The 20,822-nt window shown below is 39.1% G+C and overlaps 1 protein-coding gene across 10 annotated transcripts in view; it reads left to right on the forward strand.

Moving 5' to 3' along the window:
- The window catches only part of Psd3 (pleckstrin and Sec7 domain containing 3), a 539,468-nt gene that overhangs the window by 327,493 nt on the left and 191,153 nt on the right, over window positions 1-20,822 (forward strand). For 9 of the 10 annotated variants that reach the window (XM_076553255.1, XM_076553257.1, XM_076553256.1 and 6 more), the window contains one exon: window positions 15,695-15,784. In XM_076553255.1, the coding sequence (XP_076409370.1) occupies window positions 15,695-15,784 (90 nt within the window). Of the gene's footprint in view, window positions 1-15,659; window positions 15,785-20,822 lie in introns of all 10 variants that reach the window. The other variant, XM_076553263.1, reaches the window with a different exon arrangement.

The raw sequence follows: 20,822 nt of genomic DNA on the forward strand, positions 1-20,822 counted from the left end.
TGTGGTCAGAGTTTAACAGGAGGCATGACCTTCCTTGTGCTTGGTGTTAAGATTAAAGAATTAAACACAGGGCAGAACCTGATAAATATGCCATATTGGTAGGGAAAAGAAAGAATTAAGTGTACATTTTGCAACAGATTAATCTTACAATATACTAAGAGTGCCTTCACAGCACCAAGTTTCATTTGCAGCCAGCAAAACTAATTCTTAGATGGACTTTGTGGGAATTTAAAGGGTAGATAAGTATTTGGTGTACTTGAAGTACTGGAAGATAGCTGTCACGTTTTTATTTAAGACAATACTTTCTTACTTTCTCTTATTGTGTTGTTTTTCTTCTTTCTTGAAAATTCATACATGTGTAGAATGAAATATGATCATATCCACACCAAATTTCTCACCTCCAACTTCTCCTGTATCCTTCCAACATGTCCCCCTCCCAACCTTAGGTTGTGCTTTTTTTGCTGCTGGTGTCCTACCAAGTACAGTTAATGCTGCCCCTGTGTTCATGTGTGTGGGTCGCCCACCAGAGCATGGGAAACCCTCGTAAAAGAAAGATTCTCCTCTCCCCAGGAGTTCTACATGTAAAAGGCTTTACAGCCCTCGTGAAGTTGAGCCGTATGTAGTTAATGTCCTTGGGAATTCCTGTGTCAGGGGTTGTTATAACTAGCCTGTTGCCTTCCTCCCTCTATCCTAGCTTTCCTGTGTCCTTCTGTCTGTGCTGCTCTGTATCCTTGGTGTCCTCTGCTATGGAACCTATCCTGGGTCACAAGTCTAATAAAGGATTTTAGCTGTGAATGTAATTTCTGCCAAGTCAGCCCTTCCCATGTGATCCCTTTTCCCTTATGGCAGTGGTTCTCAACCTGCTTGATGCTATGACTCTTTAATACAGTTCCTCGTGCTGTGGTGACCCCCCCCCAACCATAGAATTATTTTGTTGGACTTCAAACTGTAATTGTGCTACTGTTATGAATTGTAATGTTAATATCTGGTGTGTGATCCCCCACTGCTGACTTAACATATCCTGTCTTTTCTCTTGATCGGCCAGAATGGCTTCCACCAGACTCTCCTCATGTAAAACTCCTCACCAGTACTGAAAGTCCACAGAAGTACAAGTAGGCTTGGATCTAGGCATGGTGGTTTCTAGCTGAGTTGTTTTCACCATTATTATGTTTTAAAAATAGTATGTATTACCAGAAGGAGTGTGTACGGACTAGACTGAGAATCCAGCCTTCAGCTGTGGAATGTTTTTACAGGAAAATGTCATAGTTTGATTTTTTTTTTAATTTTAAAATGACCTTTAGAATGCAGTGCCACTCACTATCATATTGGCAATGGTATAGCTTTTAATAAGAACCAATCCTTATTTAAGTATGTAAAAGTTTAATTATGCACTAGTCAATTTCATTCAATTCTGTGACCTCTGAAAATGGAAACTTTCCCATTTTTTTATCTGCTTCTTCACTTTTTTTTTTTTCAACCCTGTTTGAGAACAGGTTCACATGAAGAAGATATGTCAGAGTGGTTATCTCTTGAGTCAGTGGGCTCATTTAGTGGCCTTGGATCTAATCTCAACACATTACTTAATCAGTACTTTTCCTTCTGAGTTTTCACCCTTGCATAATAAGGCATGTGAACCTCACTACTAAGTCAGTTTTGCCCGCCCTCCCTTCCTCCCTCCCTTCCTCCCTCCCTCCCTCCCACCTTCTTCCCTCCCTCCCTCCTTGACTTGGAGAGAGGAAGAATGAAGAGAATGAGTGAAAGCTCACTAGACCTCTACTCTCCATGACTTTATTCATTTCTTCTTATGACAGCCAAGTTAAAAGTCAAATTAAATCTTTGTGTTTTGACAGAGTTCAATGTGTTTTATTTCCTCAAAATTAAAAAAAAAGTGTTCTAATTAAGTACTGCTAGACTCTATTCTTGGGACATTTTTCTGACTTTGTCTTAGAATATATTTATAACTCTGAAAATGTTTGAAGACACAAACAGAGGTGATTTTTTTTGTGTGTTTTAATACTGCATTATGAGCTAAATCTAAAACTTTAAAGTCATTATTCAATCATTAAAGTTCACTAAATAAACAACATACTTTTTATAATCATGAATTATACTTTATGATATGAGACAGTTGAGTGGAAAGAGTAGCATTTTTAAAATTTTTTTTATTTTATTTTTTTTAGTTCTTTTACTATTTGGACTAATTGAGGACAGCTGGAGTTTTTATATTTGCTTTCACACTTACTCTATTGAAATATGTCAAAAGTCAAATAGCTCCTAGAATTGTTTCGTGAATACTTGTGAGACAATGCGAGTGAAAAAGTAAATGCTTCTTTTGTTGTTGTTGTTTTGGTTTTTCCAGACAGAGTTTCTCCTGAACTTGCTTTGTAGACCAGGCTGCCCTCGAACTTACAGAGATCTGCCTGTTTCTGCCTCTCGAGTGTTTCTGCCTCTCGAGTGCTGGAGTGCTGGCATTAAAGGTGTGGGCCACTACCCACTGCCTGACAAAATAAATGCTTTTAGTGTTAGTACAAAACAGATTTGAGCTTATTGAAGCCTGGAGCAGAACCCTAGAACTGAAAACTCTTCATATAGTGCATAGTGTCTTCTTACCCCTGTCAGTGGCAATGTGTTACAGGAGAGGTGGATAAAACCCACCAAGATTTCCGGTACCCTTGATGTTGGATCTTCAACCTCTTAAATCTGTGATTGGAGTCTATGAAAGAAGCTCAGTCTTCATATTGCAGATTCATGCTTTGAAAAGTTCTTCTTGTTTATTTTTGAGATTGTAATTATGTTTTCCCCTTCACTTTGCTTCCTTCAAATCCTCACACTCCCTTTCAAATCCATGGCCTCGTTTTAAATTAATTGCTATTGTATGCATGTGTATATTTGTATGTACAAATAGAACCTGTTGAGTCCACATAATGTTCCTTGCATACTAGTGATCTGACGGGAAATGGGAGCAGGGGCTCCTTAGAGAGGGGGAGGGAGGTAAATACGGAAGAAGGTAGGAAGAGGAGAAACAAATGATGTGATGGGGACAACGGGAAGGGGGAGGAAGGTAAGTACGGGAGAAGGGAGGGGTAAAATAGCAATATAAATGGCTGAAAGGGGCACATTAACTACTAACTATCTTTAAAAAGTGCACGTAATACAGTGTCTAAATGTACATATACGGTTTTAATGCAGTTTTCTCATCTGGGCTGACAGAATTCCCTCTTAAGAGCCAAAGGCCACCTAACAAGAACCCCAGTTCCAGACATGAGAAGCCCTCTTTTGAGTTGTTGGCCAGGGCTGTCCAAGAGACAGCTTTGAAACTGCCGACGATTCTGCTTTGCCCACCAAAGTGCATCTACAATGATGAACACCAGAGGGCAGCACAAACAGTTCCACTTTCTTGTTAGAGCCTCAAACAAAACAAAAGCAAACCTGAGCTTTACAGCAGTGCCACTTAGCTGAGGCCATTACCAAGTCAGAGGTGTACTGGTTCATCATGCAGTGCAACATGTCAGAGGAGGAGGAAGTGGCGTGCGTGGGTGGGGGGGTAGGGGGGTGGGGGTTGATATGCTGGCTGTGTTCTATTATCTCAAGACTTACCAAGCTGGATTTTACCCACGGACAATGAGAGCTGTTAGTTTCTCCCAAAGCACGCATACCACAAAGCTTCCAGCTCTTCCGGTATTAAAAATTAATAACTTGATTATTCTGCCCAATTCTTCAGCCCTATCTCAGAATCTTTCATGGTGGACACTTGATTCTGTTGGCAGTTCCCACTAGGTCTGAGACTACTAGATGGTAGCTGGAACTTAGTAGAAGGCTCCATTTCTTTGTTAGGAGCAGTGTGTCTTTCTGCTGAGTGCTTTTTTGTTTGTTTTTTTTTAACTAGAGCTTGGCTAGCTTGGTGAACAAAAGTCTCCATTTCCCCCTTTCATCAGTTGGGGGCTGGTTTTTGTAAAGTGGAGGACAATCCACTAACTAAGGGAAAACCTGAAATTGAGACTGGATCTATCAGGATGCTTAATCTATTATCTGCTAACTCATATTAGGCCAAGGATGGTGTCTTAGGGTTTCTATAGGTGCAACAAAACACCATGACTAACAAGCCTTACTATTGGCTGTTCAGCTCTTTATTAGACCATCAGGTGTTTTAGACAGGCACAGTAACACAGCTTCACAGAGTTAAACAAAGGCAACATAAACAAAAGTAATACACCTAAAAATAATACTCTGCAACACAGGGCAGGATCCTGGAGGCAGGAGCTGATGCAGAGACCATGGAGGGTGCTGCTCACTGGCTTGCTTCTCATTACTTGCTCAACCCACCTTATAGAACTCAGGACCAGCAGCCCAGAGATCACACCCCCCACCAGGGGCTAGGCTCTCCTGCTTTGATCACTAAATGAGAAAATACCTTACAGCTGGCTCTCATCTCCTTCCTCTTAGGACTCTAGCTTGTGTCAAGTTGACACACAAAGCCAGCCAGTACAGACGGGCACAATTGGGTTCTATGTCTTGTTGTGGTTTTTGGTGTGTGTGTGTGTGTGTGTGTGTGTGTGTGTGTGTGTGTGTGTGTGTGTGTGTGAGAGAGAGAGAGAGAGAGAGAGAGAGAGAGAGAGAGAGAGAGAGAGAGAGAGAGAGAGAGAGAATAAGTTTTACTGGAATACATCCACGCCTACTTTTAAAAATCTTTACAGAGATGGCAATGTTGAGCAGTTGTTACAGAGAACTTATGGTCTACAAATATTTTCTGTCTGATCCTTTACAGAAATTTACAGAATTTATCTGTTTAATACTTTTTTAAGGGCTGAAGAGATGGCTCTGTATTTAAGAACACTTGTTATTCTTACAGAAAACTTCAGGTCAAAGTCCCAGTACCTGTATGGCAGCTTACAACCATTTGTAATTCTCCATCCAGGGGATCTAGTGCCCACACAATACATTTCTCTTTCTCATACACACAAACACATAAATATTTTTTTAAATTTGCTTTAAAACTACTTGCAGTTTGGATGTCTCCTCCCTCAACTTAATTAGGTGAGATTTAGAATGTTCTCTTAAAGTTTGAACTAGGACTGTTCTAAAACATTTAAATGTATTTATTTGGAAAACAAAGAATTCCCCTCAAAAAACAAAAACATTCACTGTGTCTTTAAAAGATAGACATTCACTGTGTCTTTAAAAGATACCTGGAGAAAAGACTCTTTTCTATTAAAAGAAATCTATTTTAGGGGCAGGAGCAATGGCTCCACTAGTCAGAGGGCTTCCTGTTCTTCCAGAGGACTGAGTTCAGACTCCAGATCCGCATTAGCCAGCTCATAACCACCTATAACGTCATGTGCTGGCTAGTTTGGTATCAACCTGTCACAAGCTAAAGTCATCTGAGAGGAGAGAAGCTCAGTTAAGACAGTGCCTCCAGAAGATCAGGCTGTCGTCAAGCCAGTAGAGCATTTCCTTAATTAGTCACAGATGGGGGGGGGGGGTCCCAGTCCTTGTGGGTGGTGCCAGCCCTGAGACCTGGGGTCTATAAGAAAGCAGGCTGAGCAATCCATGAAGAGCAAACCAGTAAGCAGCTCCAGTGTATATCAGTGATGTGGAAGTGAGCCAAAGAAACCCTTTCCTCCCCAACTTGTTTTTGGTCATGGAGTTTCTTGCCAACAGTAGAAACCCTGACTATGACACTCTAGCTCCAGGGATCCAATGCCGCCTTCTGGTCTCCACTGATACCTGGACACCCATGATGTAAAAGCATAAAATATTTCTCTCTCTCTCTCTCTCTCTCTCTCTCTCTCTCTCTCTCTCTCTCTCTCTCTCTCTCTCTCTCTCACACACACACACACACACACACACACACACACACATACACACACACACAAATAAAAATATAAATCTTTCTTAAAAAGAAAATATTTTAATGCAGCAATATAATCAATGTAGAGGATAATTTTCAGCTTATTTGGTAAACCTTTAATAAGAAAGTCTGATTTTTCCTCTTTAATACTTTTCTTCAAAATAGCACCTTGATCACCTAAACATTTAAGTATAATATTTGAAGGTTTCAAACAAGATTCTTAAAAGTTATGGTATTTCCTGTTTGCATGCTTTAACTCTCCAAGTTTGGATTAAAGTCTTCCTTGTCTCCAAGGGAGCCATCTGTGTTAGCATTGTAGATTTGAGAAGTAATACATCTCTATGTCTAAATGAGTCAGGGTGGCTTTTCAAGTTTTTATTCTTTACTGATCTCATAAAAAGGAACTCAGGTAGTTGGTCAAGCCTTGTTTTAGAGAGGCCTACCTTTCTTTAATCAACTTGTGAACAGAATGAATATATGAGCATCTTTGCTATCCTAAGAATTCTTATTATACAAACTAGAATTCTTAAGATATAAAGTAATTCGAGGTCGCTTTACCCAGTGGACAGCTTTTGCTTGAATGATATTTTAAAATCCATGTGACTTTACATGACAAGGTGAAGAGAATAGAAGCATCATGAAGAAGGTTTCTGGATGAAAGACACTTTATTTTTTACTTTGATTCAAATTTGTGTGAAACTTTGTAGAAGGGAGAATGTCTAAATACATGACAGTAAGAATAAAAGTGGATGGCCTTGAGCCTTCACCTTTGCCTGCAGCCTCTCTTAGAAGAACTACCAGTAAGCCAGAGAAAGGCAACAAGGGGCAGTGATAACCAGCTTCAACCAATCAAGTGTTCAAGAGGTAGTTGGACATCCTTGACACAGAGAAAGCCATGAGTCTTTCTTACCTTTTTTCTCTGTTGGTAAGAGAAATCGGCACACAATGCACTATGTGATTGCACTGTGCTTCTATACTGTGTAATCCAAAGCATAGCCAACCCTCCCCACCAGCAGGGGATTGATTTTAGTCCTCTACTTCCTCCTGAATATGCCAACATCTTCATGCTCTAGTCCCTTATAGAAATAATAACATTTACATTTTTCTAAAATATATTCCTGTATGATTCAAATATTCTCTTGATCAACTATAATATTTAATATATTCCCCCAAAATACTTTCCCATTGAAGTTTAGTTGATTCTGATGATGAAGATATTTGAACCTGAAGGTATGTGCAGTGCGGGAGCAAACAAAGGTTTTCTTGAGAGATCTGAGCTTACTTTACACAGCAGGGCTGCATTAGGAGATGGTTTGACCACGTGCAAGGTCACCAGGTGTTTGGGATGTTCTACACTTGGCTGTGCTGGGGGGAGGTCTTTTGCTCCACCCCTTTGCTTTCCTTTAAAAAGCCTTTTAGTAAAAGGCGAAAGATTTATACAATCTGAAGAGAAACCAGAGCATCTCCCATGCTCATGGATAGGTAGGATTAACATAGTAAAAATGGCAATCTTACCAAAAGCAATCTACAGATTCAATGCAATCCCCATCAAAATCCCAGCACAATTCTTCACAGACTTGGAAAGAAAAATACTCAACTTCATATGGAAAAACAAAAGGTCCAGGATAGCTAAAAGAATCCTATACAATAAAGCAACCTTTGGAGGCATCACCATCCCTGACCTCAAACTCTACTATAGAGCTATAGTAATAAAAACAGCTTGGAACTGGTATTAAAACCCACATACAGACCAATGGAATCAAATTGAAGACCCTGACATTAATCCACACACATATGAACACCTGATATTTGACAAAGAAGCCAAAACTATACAATGGATAAAAGTATCTTCAACAAATGGTCCTGGCATAACTGGATGTCAATATGTAAAAGATTACAAATAGATCCATATCTGTCACCATGCACAAAACTCAAGTCCAAGTAGATCAAAGACCTCAACATTCATCTAGTTACACTAAACTTAATAGAAGAGAAAGTAGGAAGTACACTTGAACGCATTGGCACAGGAGATCACTTCCTAAATATAATACCAGCAGAACAAACACTGAGAGCAACAATTAATAAATGGGACCTCTTGAAACTGAGAAGCTTTTGTAGGGCAAAAGACATGGTCAATAAGGCAAAGTGACAGCCTACAGAATGGGAAAAGACCAACCCCACATCTGACAGAGGATTGATCTCCAAAGTATATAAAGAACTCAAGAAACTAGACATCAAAATACTGAACAATCCAATTAAAAATGTGCTAAAGAGCTAAACAGAATTTTCAAAAGAAGAATCACAAATGGCTGAAAGACATTTAAAGAAATGCTCAACATCCTTAATCATCAGAGAAATGCAAATTAAAACGACTCTGAGATACCTCCTTACACCTGTCAGAATGGCAATGATCAGAAACACTAATGACAGTCTATGTTGGAGAGGATGTGGAGCAAAGGGAACACTCTTCCACTGTTGGTGGGAATGCAAACTTGTACAACCACTGTGTAAATCAATATGGCGGTTTCTCAGAAAATTGGGAATTGATCTACCTCAAGACCCAGCCATACCACTCTTGGGCATATACCCAAGGAATGCTCAATCATACCACAAAGAAACATGCTCAGCTATGTTCATAGCAGCACTATTTGTAATAGCCAGAACCTGGAAACAACCTAGATGCCCGTCAACCAAAGAATGGATTAAGAACATGTGGTACATATACACAATAGAGTACTACTCAGCAGAGAAAAACAATGATAGCATGAAATTTGCAGGCAAAGGGATAGAACTAGAAAAGATCATCCTGAGTGAGGTGACCCAAACCCAGAAGGACAAACATGGTATGTACTCACTCATAAGTGGGTTGTAGATATAAAGCAAAGAACAATCAGACTGCAATCCACAGAACCAGGGAGGCTATATGGCGGGGGCGGGGGGCGGGGCGGGAATATGACTGTGGCTTAGAATAAGTTTTGGGTTCACTCAAAAATAAATAAATAAATAAATAAATAAATAAATAAATAAATAAATAAAAATAAAGGGATGGATGGATTAAAATAAAAGCCCTTTAGAAGAGACAGAAGGGGTGGATGGGTTTTGACCCAGCCCTCCTGACCTATCCTGTGTTTTCTAATGGTCTCTCTCCTCTATACTTCTGTCTACATATTTCTCACTTCTCCTTCCTCAAGAGTACCTTGGGGGTGGGGGGAGCAGGTCTCCAGCAGTGCAGGTCATTCCCAATTGCAGTTTCAAAGTCTATAGGTATGTTCAAAGGGTGTCTTTATTACTACTGTGGAAATGATATGGTCATCACTGGAAGTATACCAGAGGAGCTACTAAATGAACAATCAAAATAAATATGGATTTAAAATGAAGTATGTGTTTTTAAACCAAAATGACTCTGCAGACTTTGCTGCTGTTTGAAAGTATTATAAATCACACCATTGTTTCCTAAAATGGTGACAGTCCCATTTACAGTAGAAATTCAGTGTACTGAGAAAGCATTCTTCATACAGTAATTTCCTTTGCTATTTGAGGCAGGGTATCCTGTAGCACAGGATAGCCAAGAACTACTTATGTGGCTGAGGATGGTCTTGAACTCCTGAGCCCCTGTTTACACCTGCTAAGTGCTGGGATTACAAGCTTATGTTGCCATCCTTACCCAGTAGTCTTTAAAGATAGTATTCACGAGTCTCCTTTGAAGAATGCTGAATATTACAATATTACAATACCTCCAGCATGGCAGAGTGAGGGCCTCAGGAAATCTGCTTTAATATAACTTTGGTAACATTGATAGAGATAGTCACCATTTTTAGGACCCTGGAAATTAACCCCAGGCTTGTAGCAGTCTAGAGTGTATTCAAGGGAAACCAGATGAAAACACCTAATGTCCAAAAAGCCATTGCATAGGGCTTTACTTGTCAGGTTACATCCCTTCTCTTCAGCTCTGTGAGAACCAGCCTTTAAAACCCACGGCCTTACAAGTCATAGTGACTGTGAAACCAGAAGATGAATATCTACGGGGGCAGGAATGTGGTGTGATCCAGAGCCTCATTTCCAGAGGATTGTCGATGATTTGTCTAGCTACTCGCCCCTGGGATTTGTCTCCCTTTGCCCTGGCTCTGCACTTACTCAGGGAAAATCGCCTGTGGCAGCTGTTGAATATTGTTGTCGCCTCAGATGGTGACAAGTTGTGACAAGCACCATATCAAATGATGTGGAAGGGAAGCTTGGGGGATTTTGTACACAAATGGAGCTTTGGTAAGTTCTGACATGGTTTTGGTCCTCTAGAAAACCTTTCATGAATACCCCAGAAAGAAAGGCCGGAGAAGTAGATAGGCTTGCAACTTCTGCCTGACCCTAAGATGCTGCGTAGGTAGAACATCCAGGGGGAGACGGGGTGAACTGCCTGCTGGCATATTGAAAGCGAGTCTCAGCATGTGCTACTGCCATTGCAGAATCCATCTTTGTCCATGTGGCTTCTGAGTCTCTGCTCCTTTGGCTCAGTGGCCAGCTAATGACTGGACTGGATTTCCTTCAATAGCAGAAATTCCTTCAGGGAAAAAAAACAAAAAACTACAGGCTCCTGAAGGACTCACAGGATTGCTGAACTATTTTAAATCTTTCACTTTCAGCAAATAATATAGGACCTACAAAGAAGTAGTGTGCCCCATACACACACAGTAAGCGAGTATTCCCTAAGTTTTCCTCCCCCACTTACAAAATAGTAAGAGATTGAGGCATCTACTTCTGTCAGCAAAGTAGTTTTCAGGATAGTACTCTTTTACTGGAGACAAAGTAGGACACTTATAACAAGAAAAGAATCCAATAAGAAGTTGTAACATTTTGAATCAATATAGGCACCTGGAAAATTGTAATAAAGTAAGTAGTGTTTGTTTTTTGCCTCTGGTACATGGATTAGAACCTTTATAGGCACAGGGTTGGAAAAGATCTAGGAGAAACTTTGGTTCTTTTGGTCTTCAACATCTAGCACCTAATACAGACCTCCTAAAATGTTTGCAGTTTTCTAAGTGAGAGGAGATTCTTATAGAGAGCCCTTAATCCCTTGAGATTTTCTGGGTGATAATGATTTTTATTTGGAATTAACTCTTTGTGGCTTACTGGGTAGCTGCAGAATGGGAGGGGTGGATTCCAAGAGAACAGACCGTTGATTAGAAGGTTAGGATTTTCATCCTCTGTCCTATACATGCCTACCCTGCTTGTAGGGGAGACTAGGCTTGAAGATTGAGTTGCCTCTAGTGGCAGTGATTTAATCAGTTAGAAGCCACAAAGGGGTATTCCTCCTCTCTGGTTCTTGGACTCCTTCCTCCATTAATTAATCTACTTTGGCTCTGCTTTACATGCACACACACACACACACACACACACACACACACACACACACACACACACGGAGCGGGTGGCGCTGGTAAAGACAGACATATGTCAAGTAGGTGAATATCTTAGCCCCACAAAAGACAGAAGTCTCTGTGCTCAATAGCCTTTCAGACTACCGCTATATAGTTCTTCCTGGAGTGTTTCTATGTGCCATCCTGTAAAACAAGGGGCAAACGTTAGTGTGTTCTTGGATTTTGTAAAGAGCAGGGCAAAAAACAAGTCAATAAATGCAAAAAGACTGAAACTGTACAAATTATGTTCTCTATATTGTGGAATGAAATTAAAAGGGACTGAAGGAAATTTGTGGACATTAGAACAGTATATTCCCAAATAATGGGTCAAGGAAGAAATTCAAAATGGGAATGGAGAAGTAATTTGGGATGAAAATAAAAATGTATTTTTTAAAAACATCTTTTAGGATACATTAGTAGTCCTGTATGGTGAATTTGCTGTAAGGGCCATTCGGAAAGGAAGAATGAGTACAAATCAACCATCTTGCCTATTTAGAAACAAATTATAAACACATGTAAACTAGTGAAACAAAAGGAAATATAACATATGGCAGAAATACAAAATAGAAGAACAATAAAAATTAGTGGATCCATAGGTCATACATAGGTTTACTCTTCTATAGTATCAGTGACATTTTCTCTTTTGAAAAGAAAGTAATGATTTGTTTTTACTTTATGTGCATTGGCATTTTGCCTTCATATGTGCCCGTGTGAGGTCGTTACATCCCCTGAGATTGGACTTACAGACAGTTGTGAGCTGCCATGTGGCTGCGGGGAATTGAATCAAGGTCCTTTGAAAGACTAGTCAGTGCTCTTTACTGCTGGGCCATTACTCCAGCCCCCTATCAATGACATTTTCAAACCATGAAAAGAGAGAAGAGATATATTACAAAATGAAGTATGAAAGAGGGAACATTATTATTGATTGACCTTGTAGAAATACAAGGATCCTAAGTAAATACTGCCAGTCATTGTATGTCAGCAGAATAGGTGATTTTGTTGAAATGAACAACAACAAAGAAACTACTGGAACTCAGAAGTATAGACGCTGAGTAGACCTTTAGCCAGTTAAGGTAGTAAACGAAGATCTCTCCGCAGTGAAAAGCTCATTGCATGGCTGTAGGTATGAAGTGTATCCCAGTTGTAAAGAAAATGGGAGAGGACACTTCTCAGATTCACTGTGGGAGCGATATCAATCTGATAACAAAACAGAGATAGCAAAGACTATCCTTTATGAATAGCCTATGTTTAAACAACCAAAGCACATCAATCCAGCCACATATCCTGAGCATTCCATTCGGGCATTCCTCGGAGGTATTCTCTGGTTCCAGGGGACAATGAATATATGAAAATTTTATCAACCTTAAAAGTTATGCTTATACTATGCAACAGATCATTAAGTTTGCAATAGCCATATGTTTCTGTACCAGCACATGTTCCTTAATTAAAACAATTACTCAAACTGTTAATGATCACCTGAGCCTTTGAGGAGACATCGTCTTGCTGGGGCAGAATTTTGCATTTCTGGTGATGCCTACCTTCTAATCAGCCTGTGCTTGCTGAAAGTTGGGGGTCTCTGGCAGTTGTTGGAGTTAGATGACAATGGAGTTTGACATGTAGGTTGACAGACTTATCTGTAGTGTACAGTGCTGTGGGATAGTCTTTTCCTTGTGGTAGAATGTCCTTCAGAATCAGAGTCCAGTTTTTCAACCCTCAGGTCACAGCTTTGTCAACTTGGCACAGCTTACAGCTAACTGAGCGGAAAACCTCAACTGAGAAATTGCCTAGGACAATTGGCTTGTGGGCAGGTCTGTGTGGGGTCGTCTTTTGATGCAGGAAGGCCATCTCACTGTAGGCAGTACCGTCTTGGCCAGATGGCTCTGGGCAGTATAATAGCTAGTGAAGCCATGAGCCTACAAGCAAGCCAAGAGAGGAAGCCAGCAGGCAGCGCTTCTCCACGGTTTCTGTTTCACGTTCTGACCACAAGTTTCTGCCCTGATTTCCCTCAGTTATGGACTGTGAACTGCAAGTATAAATACAATAAATCCTTTCCTTCCGTAAGTTGCTTCTTGTGTTATCACAGCAGCAGGATAAAATTGGAATGCCCTGTCTTTGACTGTATGTGATGCTCCAGACTGGATCTGTGTTGTCATTTCAGTAATGTAGCAGCAGCTTCACCAGCAGTGGGCGTCATCTCCAGGATCATGTTCTTCTGACATATAAATAAGACAAACTGTTGTTTGCATGATTATGTCCTGATTATAACAAGTCAGTCCTGTCTTTTGGGCTCTATTTCTAATTCTACTTCTGTTGAAATCTTAAACCCCTCAGAGTCTTCCATGAAAGCTGGGACCAACTTCCTCCAAACTCATGTTGACTTTGAGATTTTCTTAAAAATCTCATGAATTAGCAATTGTGTTAGTGGTCAATCCTTTCCAGAAGGTTCCCACCTTACTTTGCCCAAATCCACCAAAGAGTCACTATTTTATTTCATATTTCTCCTTGAATTTATATTTCGTCTGATTATCTATAAAAGTTTACTTGTGTTAGGTTTTTATACTTAGAATGTTTTATTTCTGGATCATAATTCTTCTTTGCAATAAAAACTACAAATTGAAATGAAATATGTTATCACATGTTAAACATTTTAGAATGGTTTATACTTGGTAATAATTATTAACAGTTTATTAGAAGCAAAATAATGTACCAATTTTAAAAAGGAATTTGAATTTCTCAGACATGTTAAAATATTTTTTGTGTGATTAGTGATTATATTGAGGAGTCTTTAAAAATTTTTTCATTGATGCAAAGACTTTTAAAAGACGTAATTGCTTCATGATTATTCAGTTTTTTCTTTGTTCTTGGAACAAAAAAAGACCTTGCCAACTCATATTGAAATGATTTGATGATACCTTGAGGTACCTTGTTTGACCTAAGAAAAGATTATGAAAATTGAATTTTTGTCATTTTTGGTATACCATTACAAAGGACATTTTAAAATTAAAGTTCCTTCCTGTGCTTTAAATAAAAAAAAATCATCAAAACTTCAGAAATGCAGACTTTATTCATTGGAAATATCTACTGAATAAGTTGACTGGCAAGGCTTGTTCTTAGTGTCAAGCGATTCATCCAGTCTTTCGTAGGAACTCTGTGCCTACTTGCTGATGGAAAAGGCAAGAATTTTGACAAAACAGTTTTCACACTTCCACTCTAAATATTTAGAGAGCCGGGTGGGATGAGTCGAGTAGAACACAGGGAAGGTGTGTGACAGTTGCCCCGAGAAAAGGGTGTGTTCTCAAAGCTGGGGTTCTGTGTATGTGCTGCTGTGAAACTATCAGTGAAGTACTTGTACTCTTTGTCTGTGGGAGCATGTGCTTCAGTCATTTTGACTGCCACGGTTCACATCTTACCTCTGCTGTTTGTGAGGCTATCACATAGCTTTGGAGAGCATCCGCCTGAAACTATTGTGTTCAGATGTAAGAATGCTACCGCACCTTTTGTTCATTTGCATTACATACTGCTGGAGATGCTGTACACCCATGCCACCTCTCTATGGTCTGCATCCCTCCCCTGCATGTGCCAGAGTACTTTCGGTTCTTTGATGTCTTTTCAAGATTTATTTCTCAAGTGAGCAGCTTTGAAAGATAAAGTGACTTTGGAATGGTACTTTTCTTTCCTTTTTTTTTCTTATTGCATTGGAAGATGGATGTGATACCTCTCTCTGGATGGAAGGGGCAGATATTCTTTTGCCCCATTCATTCCTTAGGCTTAGAGGTGCATTATAAAGAGCAGCCCACTACATGCACGAGAGTCATTTGCCCCTGTTCAGCTTGGTGTGGGAACTGCAGCTCAGACAGCTGGTTCACATTGTGTGCACATTCTGGCTCCTCCTGGTATTGTAAGCATGAATTCCTGCTTATCTTACTTGGAAGTCGTTTCCTCTGCTGGTAAGATAGTCTGCCAGCTTCAAAGTAAATGAATCTAAGGACCCTGAGTGTACTTAAATGTAAGGAAATATAAGCACCAATTCAGCTCATAAATGACATTTTAACCCATGCTTTAAGTTTAAAACCATATTATATATCACTTGTATAAATGCAGCATCATTTTGCACATTTTTGTCTGGGTTAAAATAAAGGTTTAACTTAATGTTATTTATACAGTATGACAGTTTTAAAAGCATACTAAGCCATGCATCTTTCTTACATTAGAATTTTATTCTCTCTCTCTCTCTCTCTCTCTCTCTCTCTCTCTCTCTCTCTCTCTCTCTCTCACACACACACACACACACACACACACACACACACACACACACATGCGCGTGCGCGCACATACACACAGACACGTGTTCAAAACCAGATCCGTTACTAACTCTGCTTATCTACATTTTAAAGAATTAGTCTTAATTGTGTAATGTTATTTTCCTTTATTTTAGAATATTGGAAAGAAGATGACCTGCCAAGAGTTCATTACAAATCTCCAAGGAGTAAATGAAGGTGTGGATTTCTCCAAGGATCTTCTGAAAGTAAGCATAGGACTGTCGGTTTTCAAATAGATTTACATTTATATTTACTACTAATTTGAGCTGATAATGCCTTGAGTTTTTAAGCTTTTTGTTTAGCCTCATATTGGTGTTTCTATTGAGCCTTGATTTGAGTAGTTCTGATGACAAAGTTTCCTAAGGCAATAATTTCTAACAATCTGTGTCATGATAAGTAATGCAGGGAGAATAAGAAGCTGTGGACTAGTTGGTAATGCCACTAGTTAGTGAGTGGTGTTTGTGTTGCAGGGGTACAGTTATTTTAGAAACAAGCATTTTCAGACTTCTGGAGGCATGTATGATGGTGTTCATCCTCAGTCACAGGGATACTCATCTGTCTCTCAAAATAGATTAAATCCCAAGTGATGTGCAGTGAATGAATTATTTTCAATTGGCATTATTATTGTAACATTCATCATGTTTTCATCAGATTGTTTTCAAGGAGACGAAATCAACTTTGACATCCGTAGATTTTCTAGCATATTTGATAAGATATGGAATAATAATTGCTGTGGGGCATGAATATTTTAGAAGTAGGGTATAAGATATGTATGTTGGGAATGTGAATTTTACAGATCTCTGTTCAGTCCTCGTCTTTCATTTAAAACTTGGTATGCATAGCTTTCTTTTGGAATCAGTCACTTTGGAAGGATTGCCTCAGAATGGTAACACATTTGAATCATGCCGTGAGATGGAAACATGCTTGTTGAGAGAGGTGTCCTTCATTATAATTTATATAACCTTTAGTCTATGTATATGGTGCACGCTTAGCTAGGGCTGCCCTGCCAAGCCACACCTCCAGGCCTGTGTAACATAAGAGAGGGTGGAGTTCTGCCATAGTATGTCAAGAGGCACACTATGGGAAATGAAAGGAGGTATTAAATACAGTACTGACAGACTTCAGAATATGATCATTTTAATGCAACTGATTTCAAAACTTATGTGGTTAAAAATACTACTTTTCTTGTAGTTTTTGATTTACTCTATTACAAGATTTTTTAATTATTTAAAAATTGTTAATTATTTAATTATTTAATAATTGCGCTCTTTACCCCTTCCTCCCAGTCCCTTCCAAGTACTTCACCCCTTGCTTTCCTTCCCTTGAAATCAGGCCTTCTTTTTCTTTAGTTGTTATTGTTATATGAATGCTGTAACCTGCTCAATTAGTGTTACTTGTATGTATGTGATTTAGATGTTTTAGGGCTGACCACCCGTTACTGGATAACCAATTATAGGCTTATTCCTGAAGAAGACTAATTCTCCCACTCTCAGCCATTCAGTTATCTGTAGTTCTTTTTCTATGGATGCATTCCTGTGAGGTTTTTCCCTTACCATGTTAGTATACCTAAAGAAGTCCAACAAGATATTTTTTAAGATTGCTTCCTTGTTGAGTAGATACTGCCATTTCTGAGGGTACAATTTCAAATGAGGATGGGAAATAGAGGGTGAAGAACTGTGACATGCTGAGTGTGTTGTGCACACTCTATTAAAGCTATTAGTGTTAACAACTCTTTTATTTTTATTTTTCGTGTGTGTGTGTGTGTGTGTGTGTGTGTGTGTGTGTGTGGTGGTGGTGGTGGTGGTGGTGGTGGTGGTGGTGGTAATGGTATTACAGAGGAAAATGATGGAGTCTTTTTAAGGGAGGGCCTGTGAAGTTTTTATCAACTCCATGAGAAAGGGAAATTGACTGGAAAATATCTAGATATTTAGATGTTAATTTAAAAGCATTTAGATATTAATAATAAGCATGTGGATGCCTCCATAGCTACAGGTATATTATTGGGTAGACTGTAAGATTTTGATGAGGCTGTCTAGAACCAAGCGTAGATAATGTACAGTGCATTGACAGCTGTCCACGTTAGCTAAACATGCTGTTCTTGATTTACTCTGACAAGGGTTGGCCTGATGCTTTGTGAAGTCCTGCAGCTAAATCATGGCTGTGAACCTCAGGGAGGGACCCGTTATTTACTATGGGCAGAATCTAGTGACTGGAAATACTAGTGGCATTGAGTGTGGAAACTGTCATGTGAAATCCGGATTTCCTTTCAGAGCAGCCCTCTGCCGCCACTCACGCATCGAGGCCGTGTTTTTGTTTTAGTATAACAGGAATGGTGTTTACTGTCAGCCCCAGTGAAGGAAAGGTTTTCTTGAAAGCACTGTGACTTCATTTCATTGTTGAGTCTTCAACCTTTTCCCTAGCTTCTACTTCTACTCCTCCTCCGCTTTCTTTCCTCCTCCCCTGTTTCAACTCTTAAATTCTTTGATGTTCTGCTTGCTTTCCTTTTCACTATCTTTTAATTTGGGAGACAATTCCAATTATATAATATGTATGCCGTACAGCTAACCACAGAAGTGTATGTTACCATCTCACAGGTTTGTGAGTAACACTTTTTTCTCTCCCTCCGCCCTATTTCCAACCTGTAAAACGACAGGCATTCATGACATTCTGAGATTTTTAAAAAAGTGTGGTAAGAGTGAAAATAGGGCTTTGAATACGTTTCTGATAAAAATATAAGTTACTGTATTAATGATCAGAAATGCTTTAATCTACTTCATTGAACTTGGTATTTTGTTCTTTCATATTGGCCTTGTTTTTTTCTTGTGTAATATTAATTTAGGATGTGTTACATTTGTTTATTCTGTGGAATATTTATTGAATGATGCAAAGACATGTCACATTTGTTTGATTAAATAAAATGAACCTTCGGTCAGGAGGCTGAGTCTGCAATTAGCTGACAGGAAGTGGTAGGGAGTAACCATGGATAAAGAGAGGTCTTAAGTGGGGGCAGAGCAGAAGGATCCTGTTTTTTGAGGAGTAAGGAGAGGTTAGCTACTTGCTATACAGCATCTCTGAGGTAGCAGAATTTCACCTCAGCCTTTGAATCATGAGTTCTTTAAAGGGATAGAGATCTAGATATAGTTTCCTTTAGTGGCCTTGAGAGAGCAGTGCCTGAGGGAACAGAATTCCCAAGGCTTTGGCCCATGTGGTGGAACCTGCTTTGGGTAGCTGTGGAGTTACAGTTGCTGATTAGGACAGCCGTTGCTTAAAGGGCAGCCACTCTATTTAATGAAAAACAACAGTTTTTAAATCTCCGTTACATTTAGATTTATATTTTTTCAAATGTTTTTGAGCCAGAAGTAACATTTCTACCTATATCGCGGTTGCGTAGTTGGAGACAGTTTTTTAAAGGTTTAGCATGTGTTTACCAGGTGGTGTAGGACTTGGAAAAGATTCTGGAGACAAATGTACACATGTCCTCAGAGATGGCACGCTGCTGAGAAACAAGGAGGATTTTCTTTAGTTTGAGCAGTTCTCCAGTATTAGAATGAATGCACGTGGATAGTCTATTCTGCTTTATCTGAACAGACAGGACCAAGGAAACCACACCCTAATCTATTTGTGTATTGAATGAGAAACGTAACTCTGTTCTTTAATTCAGAGTGTATAAGCTCTTCCTCTGCCTGGCCTTCCACTGTGCTGACAGAATGGATGACAAGATGACAAGAGACTAGATGACCCTTCTACAATTGTCAGTGCAGTTCCAGCTGTTTCTTAAATAATCAGATGAGGAATTTGAGTGTTTTGCAAATAAGTTTTCCCCATAAGTTGTCTGGAGTAAAAGTTATAAACATCCATAATCTAAAGTAAACAAAGCAGGAAGACAGTCAGCGGTAGAAGATCATTTACCTTCGTCAAAGGTGGTAATGATTTTGATGCTCCGTTAGACGCTGCGTTTTTCATTGAAACTGTTATTCTGTTTCATTTTCTACCTCCTATTAACAGTCTCACTGTGTTTGCTTTAGGGAAGGTTTAAATGCTTTATTTCATTAAGGAAAGATAAAGAACACTGAATTTAAATTATTATAGATTTATCTGGGCAGACTCTCACTAAATTTCTTAATTAAGTGCATTTCTTTTTTCTTGCTTTCTTCAAGGACAGTTTAGACAAGATCCTTTTAGAAGTTTCCAGAACTTCATAGACTTTCTATGTCCATCCTTTCGTTGGTTGGATGCTTTACAGATACATACTTGGTTTTCGATGTAATGTCTCACTTGGTATTCTTAAGGAAATGTACGTTCTAAAAACAATGGAAAATCTGGGCAGAAAGTCGCAAACCTTAAACAGATTCAGAGCTCAACAAAGAGAAATGAATTTTAGATGAAGATTAATACATTTTCTTGGGCAAGAAAGAAACAATTAGAGAATAAAAATTATATGATGCAGGTTCATAACCATTAGCTTTTTCAGTTATGGCTGTCTGTAAGTGTAAATAAAAACAACTCAAAATACTTTGGAAAGTTAGAGATAAAATATTTTATGAGTTCAAACTCTACAAAGGACCTGTTTACACAGAGTTGACAATAAGAACTATAAGGATTCTTCTAGAAAAGCAAAAGCAAGCAAGCCTACTTTACCTCCCCAGCTCCATCTGGCCTCTAGTTTGACCCATTCAGTGGGGGAGAAGACTGCAAACATGACATAAGGTGCCCCACTCTCCTCTATTTCCCACCGAAAGGTTGACCTCAAGCAGCAGGTCTTCGCTTTTCCTTACCTCCCCACTCCATCGGCTTGCCCTTCCCCCTTTGCGTTAGATTCTGTGATTATCAGTGAATGGAAATATAGCTGAGGAAATATGAATGAGGCCAGATTCTATTAATCTTGTTACTTGTGATGATATATTAGTCTTTTACAAATCTCAACATCGAATGGGACCATATAAAGGTACAAGGAATCCATTATTCCTTGTAACGCCAAACTATTCTACAACTATCTCAAAAAATGAAGTTTTAATGAAAAAGTAATGAGCAGGTTTACTAAAAAGAAAAAGGGAAGGTCAGTTCTCTCTATTCAATCAGATTAGGCATCATATTAAAATTGGCTTTAATGAAATTTTACTGCTCTTTGTGATTCTTTCAAGAGTATTGGATATCATGTAACATAGCTCAGATAAAACTAGCAATATTAAAAACAATGAAAGAGTCAATGGCTTCTAACAAACTTCATTAACTTAGGACATAAAC

Source organism: Peromyscus maniculatus, chromosome 17 (genome assembly GCF_049852395.1).
Source record: "Peromyscus maniculatus bairdii isolate BWxNUB_F1_BW_parent chromosome 17, HU_Pman_BW_mat_3.1, whole genome shotgun sequence".
NCBI lineage: Eukaryota > Metazoa > Chordata > Mammalia > Rodentia > Cricetidae > Peromyscus > Peromyscus maniculatus.